At 31.5% G+C, this 18,003-nt stretch overlaps 1 protein-coding gene across 15 annotated transcripts in view; it reads left to right on the top strand.

Annotated features, from left to right (window-relative positions):
• Positions 1-18,003, top strand: part of PARD3 (par-3 family cell polarity regulator) — a gene marked incomplete at both ends in the record, with an annotated part of 584,385 nt that overhangs the window by 336,776 nt on the left and 229,606 nt on the right. For 9 of the 15 annotated variants that reach the window (XM_084254386.1, XM_084254383.1, XM_084254385.1 and 6 more), the window contains 3 exons: positions 2,020-2,148; positions 4,371-4,409; positions 17,554-17,742. In XM_084254386.1, coding sequence (XP_084110512.1) covers positions 2,020-2,148; positions 4,371-4,409; positions 17,554-17,742 — 357 coding nt within the window. The remainder of the gene's footprint in view (positions 1-2,019; positions 2,149-4,370; positions 4,410-17,553; positions 17,743-18,003) is intronic. The other 6 variants (XM_084254375.1, XM_084254377.1, XM_084254376.1 and 3 more) reach the window with 1 other exon arrangement.

Here is an 18,003-nt window from a genome sequence, read left to right as displayed (position 1 = left end):
ATGTTTGTTGTGAAGTTCTACTTCATGGGTCACTTGTCAACATTTCGATAAAATTGGAAATTAGATTATGTATTTTAGCAGAAGTATGTATTTTATTTTGATTTTACATTTTCCCATGTTATTTGATGAGAAATAACCTTTTCATTTAATTTACTCATAGAATTTTAGTTCCTTAGACATTTGGTTTATGAGGTAACATTCCATGCAAGCATAATACCTTTCAGGTTATATTTCTAGATGGCTTTACATTTTTGTCTGTCAAAATAGAAATGTTATCCACTTTGTAATCAGAACAAAGACAAATAAGGTAAATGAAAACAGTGTGTCTTTGTGATGAACAAGAAAGTTTTGAAATAGCAGCATGGAGACTGAGTTGAGACACAGACATCAAATGTAAGATAAAATTTAAATATTGGGGTGTTGGAAAAATCACAATGTATTTTTCCTATGTTTTCAAGCAAAAACGCATCATAACTTTTCAGACAACCCAATGGTTAGGTAGAATTTTCATTCTGTACATTGTGAGTTTTAGTTAATTGATTTTGAGACTATCTTGGACATATATAAACATAAATATTTTCTGTTTGTGATATTGTTTGTACATACTGAAATGAGAGAAAGACTGACCTAAATTTCTTTAGTCTTCTTCCTTTCTGTTCTATGGAAAGGACAGCTAGAGGTTCAATAAAAGGAATGGCTTGAACACAAATTAAATTCACGGTGTTGCTTCCAGAAAGGCTCACTTTTCCATGGGGAATAGATTGAGTAGTTTTAATCCAAGTTTGTAGGTGTAACTTGTTTTATTCAGTAAGAGACTCGACTGAGTCTAAAATCTAGTCCTCTAGTCCTCTTTGCCTCTAAATCTAAACAAAAAAGAAATAAATATGCCCTTTTGTCTCTGCCTCACTTCTCTCCCCTCTCTCTTTGCATCTGCCTCCAACTTATTTTTTTTTAAAAAGATAATCACTTTATTTTTAAATTTCTCTTTCATCACATAAGCATTATTTTCAATACAGCTCAAACCTTTTTTTTTCCCTTTGTGCAATGGGAAGTACCTGTAACTTCTATTTCTTCAGAGTTGGACTTTATATTCTGCAGCTATCATTTTTTGTCTTAAAAGCAAAACTATTTTTTTTGTATTTTAAACCTAAATTTCTGGTATTTTTTTCTAGTATACTTAACATAATACCAACAATTTTGTGAGGAATTTTATAGAGTATCTGGAATATTTAGAATCATAACTTAAAATATATTTTTGTTTTCTAGAACTTTTTCTTTTCCTTTATATGAATGTTATTACTTGCCTACTTGTAGCCATTCCTTAGTAATATTACATTGTGTAATGTAAGGTGGTTTTTAGCCAACACAAGTGTTTGCTAAAACATTTTAAATGCATGAAAATTTTGATATCCTAATTTAAATAATATACTAATAAACCTTGAAAATGTTATTTTCATCTAAAGAGAATAATATAGAACACTATTTTCCACTTTCATTTGTGTAAATATATATGTTTTCTGATCATTTTATTATACTTTGTAAAAGATAGAAAAAGATGATGAGATTCCCTAGGAATAGATTATTTCAAATTTCTTTTTTTGGATAGAATTCTCTTATAACATTGAAAAATATTGAGTTTAGACTGCTGCTATTCCTCAAAAATATTATTTTTGTAGAGATTTTTTCTTTAATGTTTTCCTTTCAGTGGTATAAAGTTATCTGTATAGTTTTCAGAACTATCCCCTATAAAAGCCATGCTACTGAAACCTGTGATACACAGGCCATCAAGTTTATTGTTGAGTACTAAAGTATTAACTACTACCTACCTCACTTCTAGTGGCCTGTTCTTTTCTTTGTTAGGCACAAAACCTATTTGTTTCTAGACTGCATCCAAATTTGCCATGAATTGAGTTATGTTATATAGCAGACATGATCAGTCCCAGAATATGTGTCTTTTGCTATGTTATCTGTTTGCCTGGAAATACAGTATAAATGTTTTTTATTTGTTTTTTTTTTTAGGTAAATGGAGTAGATTTAGCAGGCAAATCCCAAGAGGAGGTTGTTTCCTTGTTGAGAAGCACCAAGATGGAAGGGACTGTGAGCCTTCTGGTATTTCGCCAAGAAGATGTCTTCCACCCAAGGGAACTGGTGTGTAAATTTAGAGTAGATAAAAGATTTCTGATGTATTTGAGCCAGTGATCTGTGTTAGCTGCCAATGGCCAGACATTTTCTAAGTATTTTCTGTATGTTTTACATCTTTCAGCTTTAACTTAATATAAGGTTTCTATTTTCATATTCCTTTAGCTTTAGAAATATATAGCCACAATGTTGAGTATAAGGATATTTAAACATCAGATTGCAGGAGTAGTTCCTTGGACAGCAAATGTTTATTACTGAATGCTTTCAAATGGACTAATTTAATATAGAGACATTGATTTTTTTTCATAACTGCCATTTCAAAATGTATTGTTGAACACTTGGTATCTTCTCCAGTACCTATGACAAATTTTCATTATTTCAGATTTTCATAGTATATGTAGTTAAGCCAAATAAAGATGATTGCTTATTTTATATGAAAATGTGAACCTTAATTAAAAGTTATTATTGCAAATAGAAGACCTAAGTGACAATAAGCCCCATGGCCATTAATGACTAATATAGGCATTATTTGGAATGACAGAGGAAATGAAAGACATAAATTTGCAAACTGTCCATTTTACTTTCTATACATGTATCAGTAAGTCTTATTATATAGGAGATATTAACATAATATTGTGAATTAAATGCATAAAATTTACATATTTCTTAATTTTTTAATGTGGTGAGGAAATCGTTTTACTTTAAGTATATTTTAACTTATCAAAACAAATTCTAGTTGGGTCATTTTATGACATTTAACCTCTCAACTAGCTTTTACCTTTACCTAAAGATTAAATAATCCATATACACCTGAGTGGCAACGTTTCATGGCCACGGTTCCCAATTAATCATTTAGCCATAATTTTCTTTGGTTGTTAATTCAAGTAGGAATGTTTTATGATTAATAAGTTGGGTTTTTTTAATTTTAAAACAGATAAATTTTCGTCACAGGAATATCCTACTCTTGTTTATACACAGATCAAAAACTTGCTCTGTTATCACAGAAATTTTGGATTATGATAAGGCTGAAATGTGAACACTTGTGTTTAAGTATATATTTAAAAATTACAAAATCCTTATTTCTATTTTAAATTGTTTGATGCATTTTTTCTCAATTTAAATTCAGTTTTGCCTTTTCTCCCCACTGTTAACCAATTTTGTGCTTAAAATGCCACCTGATCCTAAATCTGGAGATGTCTCTATTAAATTGTAAATGAGCACTTAAAAAAATACTAAGCTTTAGATGTGATTTGATAAAGCTTTATGTCTTAACTTACTGTGTATCTAAGCTTGGGTAATAGTTAGCATTATTAGATTGCCAAAGATTAAACACTGCTCTTAAGCAGCCTTTCCAGAGTTAGTGCCAACATATAGCGAGCCTTAGGTTATTCAGGTTCTTCTTGTCCAATTTTGATCTTCCAGGCTTCTGTTTTTTCCTTCTGCTGCCCACAGTTTTTTTCTTGGTTATTTAATTTATTGCTTGTGAGCTTTTCATTAAGGAGTGTGCCAGTGTGCCTTCAGTCTATTATTCATGTTGCAGCTGCTTTTCAAGATTTAAAAGAGTAAAAAATCTAAAAACTTAAAGGGAGCATTTAAAATGACTTTGAAACCAATTAACAAAGCTCTTTCCCTCTTTGGGGGCGGGGGTGTTTGTGTTTAAATTGTGTGTCTAAATTGAAATGCATTCATCAATATGTGTTTTTTTAAAAAACAAATCATCTATCACTATATAAAGAATGGAACTCTATATAATATATAAAAAGTCAAATTTTATAACCTGAGTATTATTTTAAATATAATGCTTGTGATTCAGACTCTGGTTCAGACTGTTATTACCTGGTCTAGCTTCTAAATTATAATATACTTTATGACTTAGATTTAGTTGAACATACAAAAAATCTATGCTAGAAACAATACCACAAATAGAAAGCAGTTCGGTGAGATTTGTTTTTCTCTAAAAAGAAGTTCACAATTTACTATGAATAAGCAAGAAGCAGCTTAGATTTTGAAAAATTTCTTAAACTACCACACAGCACAGAGAATAATATAACCACATCAGTAACAGTTTGGAATATCATATAAAACATCATATATAATAATATAATCACCCTCTATATATTTGGTGGAGTTTAAGAACCAACAAAATTTCCTTTAAAGTAAAGATTTGTGTCCCTGTATGTTGAAGATGGCTTTGGTCAGTCTGTATTTATATTTTTCTTCAATTCTTCTAGAATGCAGAGCCAAGCCAGATGCAGATTCCAAAAGAAACGGTAAGAGCTTTGTGTTTTGCAGGATGCAGAGATGTTGGAAAGATAAATGGAACTAACTTCTTAATTAGACATGAAGTTACTATCCCTCCTTTTCCTTGCCTATAATAGATGAGTTTAATAATAATACATGGGTTTATTAAATTCCAAGATACTCTTATTTTAAGGTGGATTATTGCTATTTCCCGTAATAGAGGATAACACTTGATTATTTTTGATTAGCTAGGGATAAAGAGAGAGAGATTAATTTCTTAATCACTTAAATAATTAGAGGAGCCAAACTTGGTGAACTTAGTAAGTAGCCTGACACACACACACACACACACATACACACAAACATATAAAGACTTCATGAGTTGTGAAATGCTATATTATATTAAAAAAGTAAAGGAAACTTGCATCAGGCTAGCAAAACCAGATATAAAATAACATATAAAAAATATCTTAAATAGGGCCTCCCCGGTGGCGCAGCGGTTGAGTGCTGGGTTGTGAATTTATAGTTAATAATTAATATAGTAATTTATAGTTAATTTATGTAAGTTATTGTAGGGATAATTTCTCTTAATAAAAGTAAAATTTTATAGTTCAGGTTAAAATGCAAAAATAGTTGAGTCCTATTTGGAAGACAAATTCTAATACAGAGTGAGAATGAAGAAATAAATTGAATTCAAACAAAATACTAATCTAATAAAAATAAAGACTGCTGAATCAGTCTCCAAAAGTATGACATTAATATGAGTTCTCTCACCCTCCTGCACTTCTGACTGTACCCAGTGCTTGTATAAACAAACAAACAAATAAATAAATAAAGCATGCCTCTATAAAAAAAAAAATATGGATGCTTTCTGCATGGTGAAAAGAAGTAATGTTCATTTTGACACATAGTATCATCTATCAGAAATTCTAAATCGAGGCTCTTTTATACCTTATATAACATAGTATGAATTATATTATTCTCAAATTGTTGTAATAGAAAGAAAATTTTACAAAACCATATCCATAGTGAATGCTTATATGTATTTTTCCTAAAATTGTCATATTATGTAGATACAAAAAAGCTAGAATGTAAAGGCTTTCAATAACAAGTAACAGGTTTTGACTTTTCTTTGGACAATCATAAACAGATAACTTTGTATCTAATATATTACCACAGCATTGTCAAATATTCCATGGTTATGAAAATGAATATCAGACCTCAGAGAAAAATCAGTAAACAACTTTGAAAATATTATGTAGTCTTAATTATGATTTTTATGGAAAACGAGAATCACAGGGTGTTTGTGTGTTTGCCTTGTATGTATGTGAGAATGTATGTTGAGGGGCATTTGGACAAACTGATTTTAAAGAGTGAAGTAGAGAACAGGACACTCTTCACTTTAAAAAGTTATATTAATTTTACTTACCATATACCAAAATAAATCCTCGCTAATTGTGAAAAAAAAACAAAAAATGTATTAAGAGAATATATGTAAAAGTTTTTTTATATTTGGGGAATGAATACTTGTCGAAGCAGAGCAAAACCAAAATGTCATAAAATAACAAACTGATATATTTGTTTATATATACTAGAAAACTTTCTCTAAAAATCACCCTACCTTGAAATGTTTTCAAGATAATTTCTATATCGAGACAGTATTCTGCAATGTTATTTTATGGGTAAGAAATATCTCTCTCGTTTGTTGTTTTGAATCTTAGTATTATTGAACTTTTGGAAGACAAGATGAGTTTACATATAAATGACCTCAGTTAATGCTAAGACAATCTGAGATATAAAAATGATAAAAACAGCAAAGTTAGGGAGGTTCTTTCAAAACATTTAGTCAGTCCTGGGGAGGAAATTGAGGATTAGCCTTGAACTTTTCCATCAATGATAGTAAGAAGCATTCTTGGCTTTAAATGTGGTATCCTATTTGCAACTGCAGGGCCCACGCTAATACACTCCTCACCCATCAGCCTTGTGTGTTCATAATAGCATGCTAAAGTAAATAACAATTCAGTTACCTTAACGAAACAAGTGATACATATATGTATGTGTTTGATTTCCTATTACAAATTTATCTAACATAAGAGTTTTCTAAGCTAAAACAAAATGTACCTCTCCCCCTCCCCCCAGTGTTTCTTTGTGGTTTCTGTTAGTACAGCCATTATGGAAAAGAGTATGGTGGGTCCTCAAAAAATTAAAATTTGTACTAATATATGATCCAGCAATTCTGGGTATTTGCCAAAGAAAATGAAAATACTAACTTGAAAAGATATATGCACCCCATGTTCATTGCAGCAATAATTATATATGCCAAGATATAGCATTTAGGTATCCAGAAATGGATGAATAAAGAAAGAAATTGTTATAGTTAGATATATTTAAATAGATACATAGATATAGATGTGTATACATATGTATAGGAATATTATTCAGCCATAAATAAAATGAAATCTTGCCATTTGCAACAAATGTACCTCAAGGGCATTATGCTAAATGAAATGAGTCAGAGTAAAAGACAAATCTGATTTGATCTCTGTTATATCTGGAATCTAAAAAAACCAGCCAACCCATAGAGTAAGCCATGGATAGAGAATAGATTGGTATATCTGAGAAAATTAAAAAAAAAATCATTGTTTGAAAAATAGGTATAAATTTAGGGCCAATTGTTAGTAGACTTTGAATTTCTGAGATGTAAGTTGCATATCTTTTAAATATTATATTAATGTAAGTTGGAGATTAGAAACTCAGTTTTAGTTTACCCACTTAAAATGGATAAAAACATGAATATTTTAACAGAGGCTCAAATTTAGTTGCTCCATGTCCTGAACAGACTAATTTTCCTTTGAAAAGCGAATTCACTTCCTATAGTGCAATCCTGTCAATATCCAAGTTGGATTTGACATTATGTGGGTGTATAAGTTATAGTTCTCCAGAGCAGAAGCAATAATATGTGTATACAGAGAGAGAGAGACTTATTATAAGGAACTGGCTCACACACTTAAGGAAACTGGCAAGTCTAAATCTGCAGAGTGGGAAGTGCACTTGAGCACAAGCTGATGGTGCAGTTTTAGTCCAAAGGCCTGAAGGCAGACAGCCAGGAAAGCCTAGAGTATAGATGAAGCCTGAAGATAGTCAGCTGAAGAATTATCCCTTGCTCAGAGAACTCTCTTTCTGTTCTATCAGTCTTTAATAGATTAGATTAAATCCACCCATACACATATAGAGGGTTCTCTTTTACTCAGAAATTCTCCAACTTAAATGGTAATCTCATCCCAAAACACCTGCAATTTGGTATATTCAATTAACCATCAGTATGAAGTAGTAAATTCACCTTTTGACTGTCAGATTTTGAGTTAATCGAAGTGCCAGTCGCTTCCTTGTTCTTCAATAAGACTAATGAAAATCTACTTAGGAAGCTGCCCTACCCCCGATCCCAGGAATTCTGTGGTAAGATCCATGTAAGAATATAATTGTATGTTTAACATTTCCATGCTATTGATAAAAGTAGAGCTTTTGAAAATAATGTACTTTAGATATGATGATAGATCAAAGAGATGTTAGAATACATGCTTAAATATCAAATATTGAAATGTGTTACAAAAGGAGTTTTGATTCTCCCTATAAAAAGCAGAGATGCATTGAAAGGAGTCTTTGGAATCCTCTCTGAAGATTAGGAGTCATCTTGGTCAGCCAACTTCAGAAAGATTAGAGATGCAATGCCCTAAGCAATAAGCATGGTCATTAATAGCTTTATTTAACTAAAGCTTATAGTATATAAAAAAAAAGCTACAATAATGACTCCACTGTATATCAACAAAACAAAGAAATTACCAAAAATTCCATTTATATAGAGCAAAAAAAGAGGATAAAATACCTAAGAATAAATTAAACCAAGAAGGCAAAAGATTTGTACACTAAAAGCCAGAAAGCTTTGATAGTCACTGAAGAAGATTCAAATAAATTGAAAAATATTCTGTGCTCATGAACTGGAAGAATTAATGCCACCTAAAAAAAACTAGAGATTCAAAGCAATCCTCATCAAAATTCCAATGGCATTTGCCACATAAATGGAAAAAACAATCCTAAAATTAACATGAAACCACAAAAGATAGCCAAAGCAATCTTAAGACTGAAGAGCAAAGGTGGAGGCATTATATGTCCCAAGTTCAAATTATATTGCAATGTGTATAGTTAGTCCTAGAATGACTGTATCTATACTACACATGCAGATTTTTTTCTTGTCATTATTCCTCAAACCCTATAGTGTAACAACTATTCACATTACATTAGGTATTACAAGTAATCTAGAAATGATTTAAAGTAAACAGGAGATGTGTAGAGTTTACATGCAAATGCTAAGCCATTTTCTATGAGATGCTTGAGTATCTGCTGATTTTGTTTTACTTGGAGGGTTCAGGAAGCAATTGCCTGTGGCTAGTGGGGAGTGACTTGATAAGGTCAATTTCTGACAAAAGATCCCACATACAATGGGGGAAAGACAATTTTTTTCAGTAAAGGGTGTTGGATAAATTGAAAGCAATGTGCAAAAAGAATGAATCTGTACCAATACTTTATACCATATACAAAAGTCAGTTCAAATGGAATAAAGACATGTACCTAACACCTGAAATCCTAAAACTCCTTAAATAAAACATAGGTATTAAGTTTCTTGACATTGGTCTTGGCAGTAAGCTATTTTTTTTGATTTGACAAAATCTTAAAAAGCAAAGACAACTAAAGTGAAAATAAACAAGTAGAACTACCTCAACTTAAAAGTTACTGCACAGAAAAGGAAACAGTCAACAAAATGAAAAGGATATATATATATATATATATATATATATGATAAGGATTAATATGTAAAATGTAAAAGGGACTCTACAAATCCACAGCAAAAAAAAAAAATAACTTGATTTTAAAATGATCAGAAGTATTGAGTAGACATTTTTCTAAAGAATTCATAAAAATGTTCATTCATAGATATGTGAAAAGGTGCTCAACATCAGCAATCATCAGGGAAATATAAATAAAACCAGTTATGAGATGTACCCTTTCATTTGTTAGAATAGTGGTTTTCAAAAGCTTAAGAGATAACAAGTGTTCACCAGGATGTGAAGAAAGGAATTTTTATCATGTTGGTGGGAATATAGATTGGTGCAGCCACTGTGGAAAACAGTATGGAAACACCTCAAAGAATTAAAATTAGAATGACCATATGCACCATCAATCCCACTTCTGTGTATTTATTAAAGGAAATGAAAACAAAATATCAAAAGTACCTGTACTTTATGTTCATATAGAATTATTCACAATAGCCAAGGTGTGGAAACAATTTAAGTGTCTATTGACTAATGAATAGCTGGTGAAATATATTATTTTTATATAGATTATTTCTTATATATTATATACAAAGACATAGTTAATATATGATTGTTATATATATGTATGTATTAGTGGGAAATTATTCATCCATAAGAAAGAAGGAAGTCCTACTATTTGCAGTAAGATGGATGGACTTTGAGGGCATTTTGCTCAGTGAAATAAGTCAGAGAGAAAAAGACAAATATTGTTTTATATCACTTATGTGTATAAGTGTGTATCTTAAAATGTTTAACTCATAGAACACAGACTGCAATTGTGGTTACCAGAGCCCAGAAGTGCGTAAAATATGGTGGTGTTGGTCGAAGAGTATGACCTTTCAATTAAAAGATAAATAAGTTTGGGGATCTAATGTATAGCATAATGATTATAATTAATAATTATTATAATCTTTAAAGTTGCCATGAGAGTGAATTTTAAATGGTCTCACCACATAAAAAGAAATGGTAATTATGTGTCTGGATGGAGGTGTTAGCTAATACTATGGTAGTAATCATTTTGTATTATATATTTGGAACAAATCAGTGTTGAAACCTTTAAAAATATACAATGTTGTATGTCAGTTCTCTCTCAATAAAGCTGTAAAAAAAATAGTGCAGTCACACCATGCAAATTTGGAGCCTATTGGGGGAATTTGATTATGAGTCATTACATTTTCATCCCAAATGTGGGAAAAGATGTCATCAGACATTTCTTTAATCCTGTGCTATAATTTTAACACTCTAGGAACCCAGATAAAAGTTTACCAAATGCTCTAACATGAATTTTCGTTGAAAATTGTTACTATCATACATGATTTGCATGTTGACCTTAATAGTTAGATTTTGAATATCAAATGTTATTATAGAGAATTTTATACAATATGTGCTATTTCTAGTGTCTTAAATACTGAAATTGTGATTCAGTGGAATAAGTTTGAACTCCTGTGATTCAAACTTACTTTAAAACAATCCAAAATCCATAATATTTTCATGATATTAAAGAAATAGTAATGACTATTATTGTGAACCCTTATAAATTTTAAGGAATTCAATTAAAACTGCTTGCTGTTATAGTCATAGAAATATTTCTTAATATTTGGTGTTTTTTCCTTTGAGAAACACATATGTATTATTTCCTTTATTTGTCCATCTTTTGTGGCTTATTGGTAAATTTAATATCTTTAAAATTTATTATATAATTGTGCTATGAAACATTTTAAGTAATGCTATTAAGGTATTTTGGTAGTAATGTTTATTTTAAAATCATGTTATTGAGATAACATTGAGTTACCACATTGTATGTATATTACACATGTAAGTTCACACCTCTATAAATGTATATTATGACACCATACACTCCATCAAAACACCAGTATCCTCTGTCATAGTCCTTGAGCTCTATCCCCCCATTTGCTCATACCCCTTTATCCTCTCCTTGTGGTTACCTCAATTTTGCAGTCAGATTTCAAGGGTTTGTTTTGATTCCGTTTTGTCTGTTTCTTTTCTTTGTATTTTAATATGCCATATATGAGTGAAAGCCTATGGTGTTTGTCTTTGTGACTTGTTTCACTTAGCATAATCCCCTACATTCCATTCATCTTGTCACAAATGTCAAGATTTCAGTTTGTTTAATAACAGTAGTTTTGATAATGTTTATATTCCACATTTTCTTTATCCATTCATCTGTCTTTGGGCATAAGGTGTTTTGATGACTTGGCTTTCATAAATTATGCCTCAGTGAACACAGCAGTACATATAGCCCTTCAATTAATGTTCTTAATTTTTTTTTTTTTTTTTTTTTTTTTTTGTATTTTTGTTAGGAGAGGGATGGTTGGGTCATATGGTGAGAAAGTTTTGAGAAAGTTCCATACTGGTTTCCACTGAAACACGACCAAACTTCATTCCCACCAACAGTGTATAAGGGTTCCTTTGTCTCTGCACCCTCATCAACACTTGTTGTTTCTGACCTATTTAATATGTTGAAATCCTTTTTGACATGTCCTACCCCACCAGTCCTGACTCCTCCCTTCCTGTCCTTCCACTCCCCTCTCCTGCCCCCCCCGAATCCTCTCCCCTACCCTAGGCTCTAGATTATAATAACTGCTTTAAAATCTGATAATTTCAACATCTGGAACATCTTGTGTTTTCATTTATTGCGATGGTCTTTTCAGTAGGACACATTTTGGGGATTCTCTTCATTTTAAGTACTTCTGGATTTTAATCTGGTCATTTTGAATATTACTTTGTGAGACTTTTGGTCCAATAAAAGTCCATGGAGATTGTTGATTTTGTTTTAGAAGGAAATCCAGTTTTGTTCAATCCATGAATTCTGTTTAACTTTCTTTTGGTGGGGGGGGGGATGCCAGTGTTGGTGCAGTTTTCAAAGCATTTGATGTGCTGTTTGGGGTCTTTCCCATGTGTGTCTCTCAGGATTGAATTTGGAAATTAATTTTTTCATAACATAATTAAGGGATCCACTTTTGCAGGTCACCTTTGGAATTTCCCTCACATTCTACTACACCCAAAGTTCTGATTCCTTGTCATCATTTTGATGTATATTTTTTTTCATGATTTTCATTTTTATCTGTACAGCTAATACATTCACATCCTAGGCACATTCCATGTAACTGATAATTGTCATGTTCCAAAGAGAATGAAAGATCGATTGCTGTATTCCTTCCTTGTAAGGTTTTAACTGCTATGAGAACACAGACCTTAAACATATTTTTAAAGCTATCAAGGCTTGTAATGGATGAAGTATGAAGTTATGAAAATCCACTAGGCAGACAAAACTCAGTATCTTAGTCATAATTATTTTTTGTCTCATGAAACATTTTTGAATACACCTTAATAGCTGATATTTCATTGTATAGGTATATTTTTATCTTAATGTGGATGTTGTTTTTAATTTTTAACTGTTGTTTTAAGTTAAGTAGTAAACATTTTGGAAGTTAAGTCTTTGTATATTATTACAATATTTTTTATGATATATTACTAAAAGCCATATTTCTGGGTTAGGCAAAAAGAAATAGTCTTTTGTAAATGCACGTTATCAAATTGCATACCATAAATAATATATCTTTTAAAATTTTTACCAGCAGTGGAAGAAAGTACCCATTTCACCACATCTACATTGTTACATATCAGCATTTAAAATACTTTTTAGCAATTTGATCACCTTTCTTGGTAAATTAATCTGCATGTTATTCATTGCAAGTAACATTGGACCATTTACTTACTTTTTCATGAATGACTAAAGTAATTTTTAATGAATAATTCAAATCCCCTTTCCAGTGTTGTAAGAGTATTTATCTTTTTGTTATTAATTTATCAGGATTTGTGCAATAAAATATATTTACCCTAGAAAAAGGCTTTAAGAAAAAATCAGTATTTTAGAGTGGAGCTATAAGACAAGAAACTCTGCTGTTATTTCTCTACTCACATTCAAAACACTTCATGCCAGAAATGAGAGTTTTCCCTAATTCTGACACTAATTGCTTGGATTTAGTGTAGACCCCACAAGTTAGGAACTCAGTCTCATGAGATTTTCTATCTTTCAGACACCAATTACAAGTAGTAGATCCCAGTATTACGCACAAATCCTGTCTCTCCTGATTACAGATCAAGTGTTCCCATGACCTTCTCCTTGTGTGGGGTAATATGCTAGCATTACAGAACCCCACAAAGAGCTTACTTACTATTGCCAGTTTATAGCAAAGGATGATTTAAAGAATACAAATGAATAGCCAGTTAAAGAGATACATACTACAAGTCAGGAAGGATTTCATGATGAGGAGTTATTGTGCCTATGGAGTTGGGGTGTGCCGCCCTCCCAGCACATGGATATTTTCATCAACCTGGTAGCTCTTTGAATCCCATACTTTGAGATTTTTGTGGAGGTTTTATCATATGGTCTTGAACAACTAACTCCATACTCAGCCCCATTCCCCTTTCTGGAGAATGGAGAAAGAGTTCTAAAAATAGCTTGGTGTTTCTTCTAACCAGACCCTATCCAGCAGCTTGCCAGAGTCACCTCATTAGAACAAAAGTTGCTCTTATCACCCAGAAATTTCTGTGGGATTTCAGAGCTTTTCATGAGCAATCGCTATCATTCAGAAAACTATAAGGGTCTTAGGAGGTCTATGGCGGGAATTAATGTCTAAGTCCAAAATATTAACAGGAATGAATATATAAAATATATATTTATAACTATCACATATATTTATGTTATATATAATATACATTTAAATATGTATATATATAAAGAGAGCTAGCTTTGAATTATTTATCTCTTTAAGATTCAGCTATTACTGTTCTTAATTATTACTTTTCTAGTATTTGTTCAACTTTTATTTCTTATCTCATAGATCTACCAGTTTTAGAAATTAACTACAAATTCAGTGTGGTCCCAGGGCCAGCTGTGTCCTCACAGCTGTTAAGACTGTTTTGGGGGAAGAATGAATACAGGGCTTTGTTGTTGGTCACTTGGGGCTTTTTTTTTAAATCTTATTGCAAATATAAATGTATCTTTTCTCTGCCCTGCCAAGTATAGTGTGAAAGTACCCATTCAACAATTTCCCTACTTCTAATTTACTTTAAGAATATGCCCATTTTTCCTGAGACATTAAAAAGCAAAAATTCCACTGGAGTAACAAGCATAGGAAGAACTGGTTGGTTGATTGTTGAGGGGAAAAAAAAAATTACTGGGTGTACATGCATGAGGGGTATGATGTGTGCTTAATGGACATTATCATGTACATATGGTTTCAGGAGCAAGTTAAGGAGAGCAAGTAATTGATAAAATGCAGAATCTGAATGATATAACAAAGTTAGTTTCAAAGTTAGTTTGCAAAATTAGTTTCTCCTTTGTGTAATAATGAGATGCCCATATCAAGAAATTAGACTTCCTGATGTATAGTATTTAACATGGTTTTTGAAGACCAATTTAGCATTTTATTGCCAGAGAATTAACTTCTAAAAGCTGGCATTAATTTCAGTCTTACATAGAGCCAGTGGTTTAGTAGTGAAATATCAAAGGAAAAGCACAGTCACACTTAAGTGTTTTTAATGATAATAATGACTTCAAACTTGATAAGAAAATTGAAAAAAAATTTACTCCCTTCCTGTATTTTTCATAACAAATGAAAGTTTACCACAGAGAATACAGTCTTCGTTAAGATGCATTCAGAGTAGGACATGTCAGAAAATGATTCCAACTTGATTAAAATTTTCTTCTTATATTCAGTCAGCTCCTTATATTGATTTTCCAAGTGGGAAAAAAATGAGAATTTTAAGCCTTTCTAAAACATTATGGAAATGTTCAAATCAGTAAACTTTAAAAAGCTAATCTGAAATCCAAATTAGTAAGTGACAATTAAGAACCCTCCAGATCAGAGGCAAATAAATGTACTGAATGATCAGTTTTAAATGTGCCCAGATAAGGACTATCTTTGATATTCCTGGCTTTTTAAATGTATTATTTCTAGTTTAGGTGGTGATTTACAAAGTTTTATTTTTTCAATCTCTTATGGATATAAAGTAGAAGGGGACTGTGGTGTGTTTTAATGCTACTTTATATTTCAGTCTTAAAATTTTATGTATTTTTATGACTTTTTTGTGGTAGCTATATTCATACATGTAGTTATTATTCAATAATTTTTGTTTGAACTATAGGAATAAAGAGTTTAAGTTGGGCCTCCCCTGGTGGTGAAGGCGGTTGAGCTTAGCGCTCTGAAGCTGTCAGCAGCCTCTGCAGCACCAGTTCAATCCCGAGTGGCCGGGGAGAATCCCACATGGCGTGGCATAACTCCTGTCTTGCCTGCTGCTCCCCTCAGCAGTGTATTTCACTCAGTCTTCCTGTTCTGTTCCCTGCTCTGTCTCCGGTGAATCCTCTCACCCTCCTGCATATCTGGCCTGTACCCCAGTTCTTATATGCATGAATAAATAAATCTTTGCCCCCCAAAAAGTTAAATAAAAACTAAATGAGTAAATAAAGGTACTTTGCATAATAAATAGGTTGTATATCACTATTTTGATAAATATTTAATGTTTATTTCCAATACATTGGCTTTATTTGAGGTATAATTATTCTTTGAGACTATTTTAAGATTGAGGAAGTTTTTATAATGAGCAGCCTAGACTTTGTTTTTACTTTGGCACTGAAATATATTTATTTTGTGTAGTTAACATAGTTACTGTCTTGCATCTTATTAAGTCATTTCTATTTTGTATTTCTATAGCTTTCCTGTTTCTAACTTACTAGTGATTATCTTTTATTTTTATGAAATATACCTACCCTGTCCTGATAACTATGAGGCCTTCCTTTAAGATTGCACTGACAATAGCCTGTCCTTAAACTGTTCACATTAGTCTTTTGTAAATTGGAAACATCATTTTAAAAATCACATTTTATGGATCTAAAGATCTAAAAATAGCATGATTTATATTATATGAACAAAAAAATTTACTGATAAATGTTATACTTCCAATAACTATTTCATCTGAGATATCTCAGATGGTATATTAAATACCCAAATTATTTTTTTAAATGTTTTATCATTATGTTAATTTTGATTATTAGAAAATTTAAAAATTTATTGGAATACAATGAAAAGGAAATTGAAGTCTACCCACATTTCCATTGCTCTGCAATAGCCTACTTTCATGAGCATAATTGAATATTCATTACCTGATTCATTATATTTCAATTTTAATTACATATCATATGTGTAACCATTCTTCAATTATCGTTTGATCATTCCAACTTGAATGCCTAGGTAAATGTTAGAGAATTATATCAAAATCAAGAAAAGAGGAGGGATAATTTGTAGAACTAGATGAGGCATTTTGTTGAAGAGTTTGTCCGTTATGTGCTTAAAGATAGCCAGTATAGTCAGTGGTTGAATTCTTGACCATGCGTGGCATATCTGAAGAACTCAGAAATGAGATTGCGTCCTTTTCTGGCATACTTTTTTTTTTAGACAGACCATATCGTCTGTCTGTATTTCATCAGATTATAAATTAAACTTCCACTTCTTTTTCAGTTTTTTAAGGGAGATGATCACTAGTTTGTATTCTTTAAATGTGTTATATCTGAAACAATCTTATGCTCTTAGTGGCTGCAATTATGTAATAAAAGCTTGGATATATAACTCATTAGCTAAGTAATATTGCTTTGACAATTTTTATCAGCTATATTATGTATGGTAGAGCATCGTGGAAAATTTTTTCCCAATATTTTCTCCTTTGTTTCACAGATGTTGAATATTAAAATCTAGTGATTCTCTGAAAAAGAATGCCTTTCCTGTTGGCTTTGTTATTTCAGGATTTGTTATTGTGAATGAAATGATATATCATTCATAAATCTTAAACTATTAATAACCTTAAAATTCCTAGTGAATGAAAAAGGAACTAATGAGTTATATTCACTTATTTTAATTCCTGCTGTTTATGCTTTTCTCCTGTGGTTTAGACTATATGAACCAACAACAACAAAGCATATCCCATGCTTAGGGGGTCTGCATATCTTCGGCTCTTCTACATTTATTCCTTATATTTCTCAGAATTTGGTTTGGATTTGTTTTAATATTTTAAAAAGTGCTCCATAAAATAATTATCATCTGGTTCCAGGAATCATCTGGAGTGGAATGCAGATGCAGTGTTATTGTGAATCTTGTCATAGAGCTTTTGTCAAAATACTGTGCCTCTTATAATTAAATAACTGCTCATTAACAGTCTTTACTAATAGCTATGAGAAAGGAATGTTGGAATGTAATATACTATATGCAATTTTCTTTCCTATTAGAAAGCAGAAGATGAAGACATTGTTCTCACACCTGATGGCACCAGGGAATTTCTGACATTTGAAGTTCCGCTTAATGATTCAGGATCAGCTGGTCTTGGTGTCAGTGTCAAAGGTAACCGATCAAAAGAGAACCATGCGGATTTGGGAATCTTCGTCAAGTCCATTATTAATGGAGGAGCAGCATCTAAAGTAAGCAAATATCAACCTTATCAAGCATATGCATAGTAACTAAAATGGTTAATTTCTCCTATTGTGGAAACATACATAGTGTAGGAAAGGATAAACTGCCTTTTATCCTGTAAACTTGTCATTATGACCCGCGAATTAAACTGACAGATAAATGAGAGAAAAGTCGACAAGTTTAATTGTTGTTAGTTTTTAAATTTTGTATTTTCAGGGTACAGAGAAAAATTTTCCCACCCCATCTGTGTTCTTATAAAGTTTGAGTGA

This window comes from Talpa europaea, assembly GCF_964194135.1.
Source record: "Talpa europaea genome assembly, chromosome: 14".
Lineage (NCBI taxonomy): Eukaryota > Metazoa > Chordata > Mammalia > Eulipotyphla > Talpidae > Talpa > Talpa europaea.
This window is presented reverse-complemented; position numbering and strand designations above follow the sequence as displayed.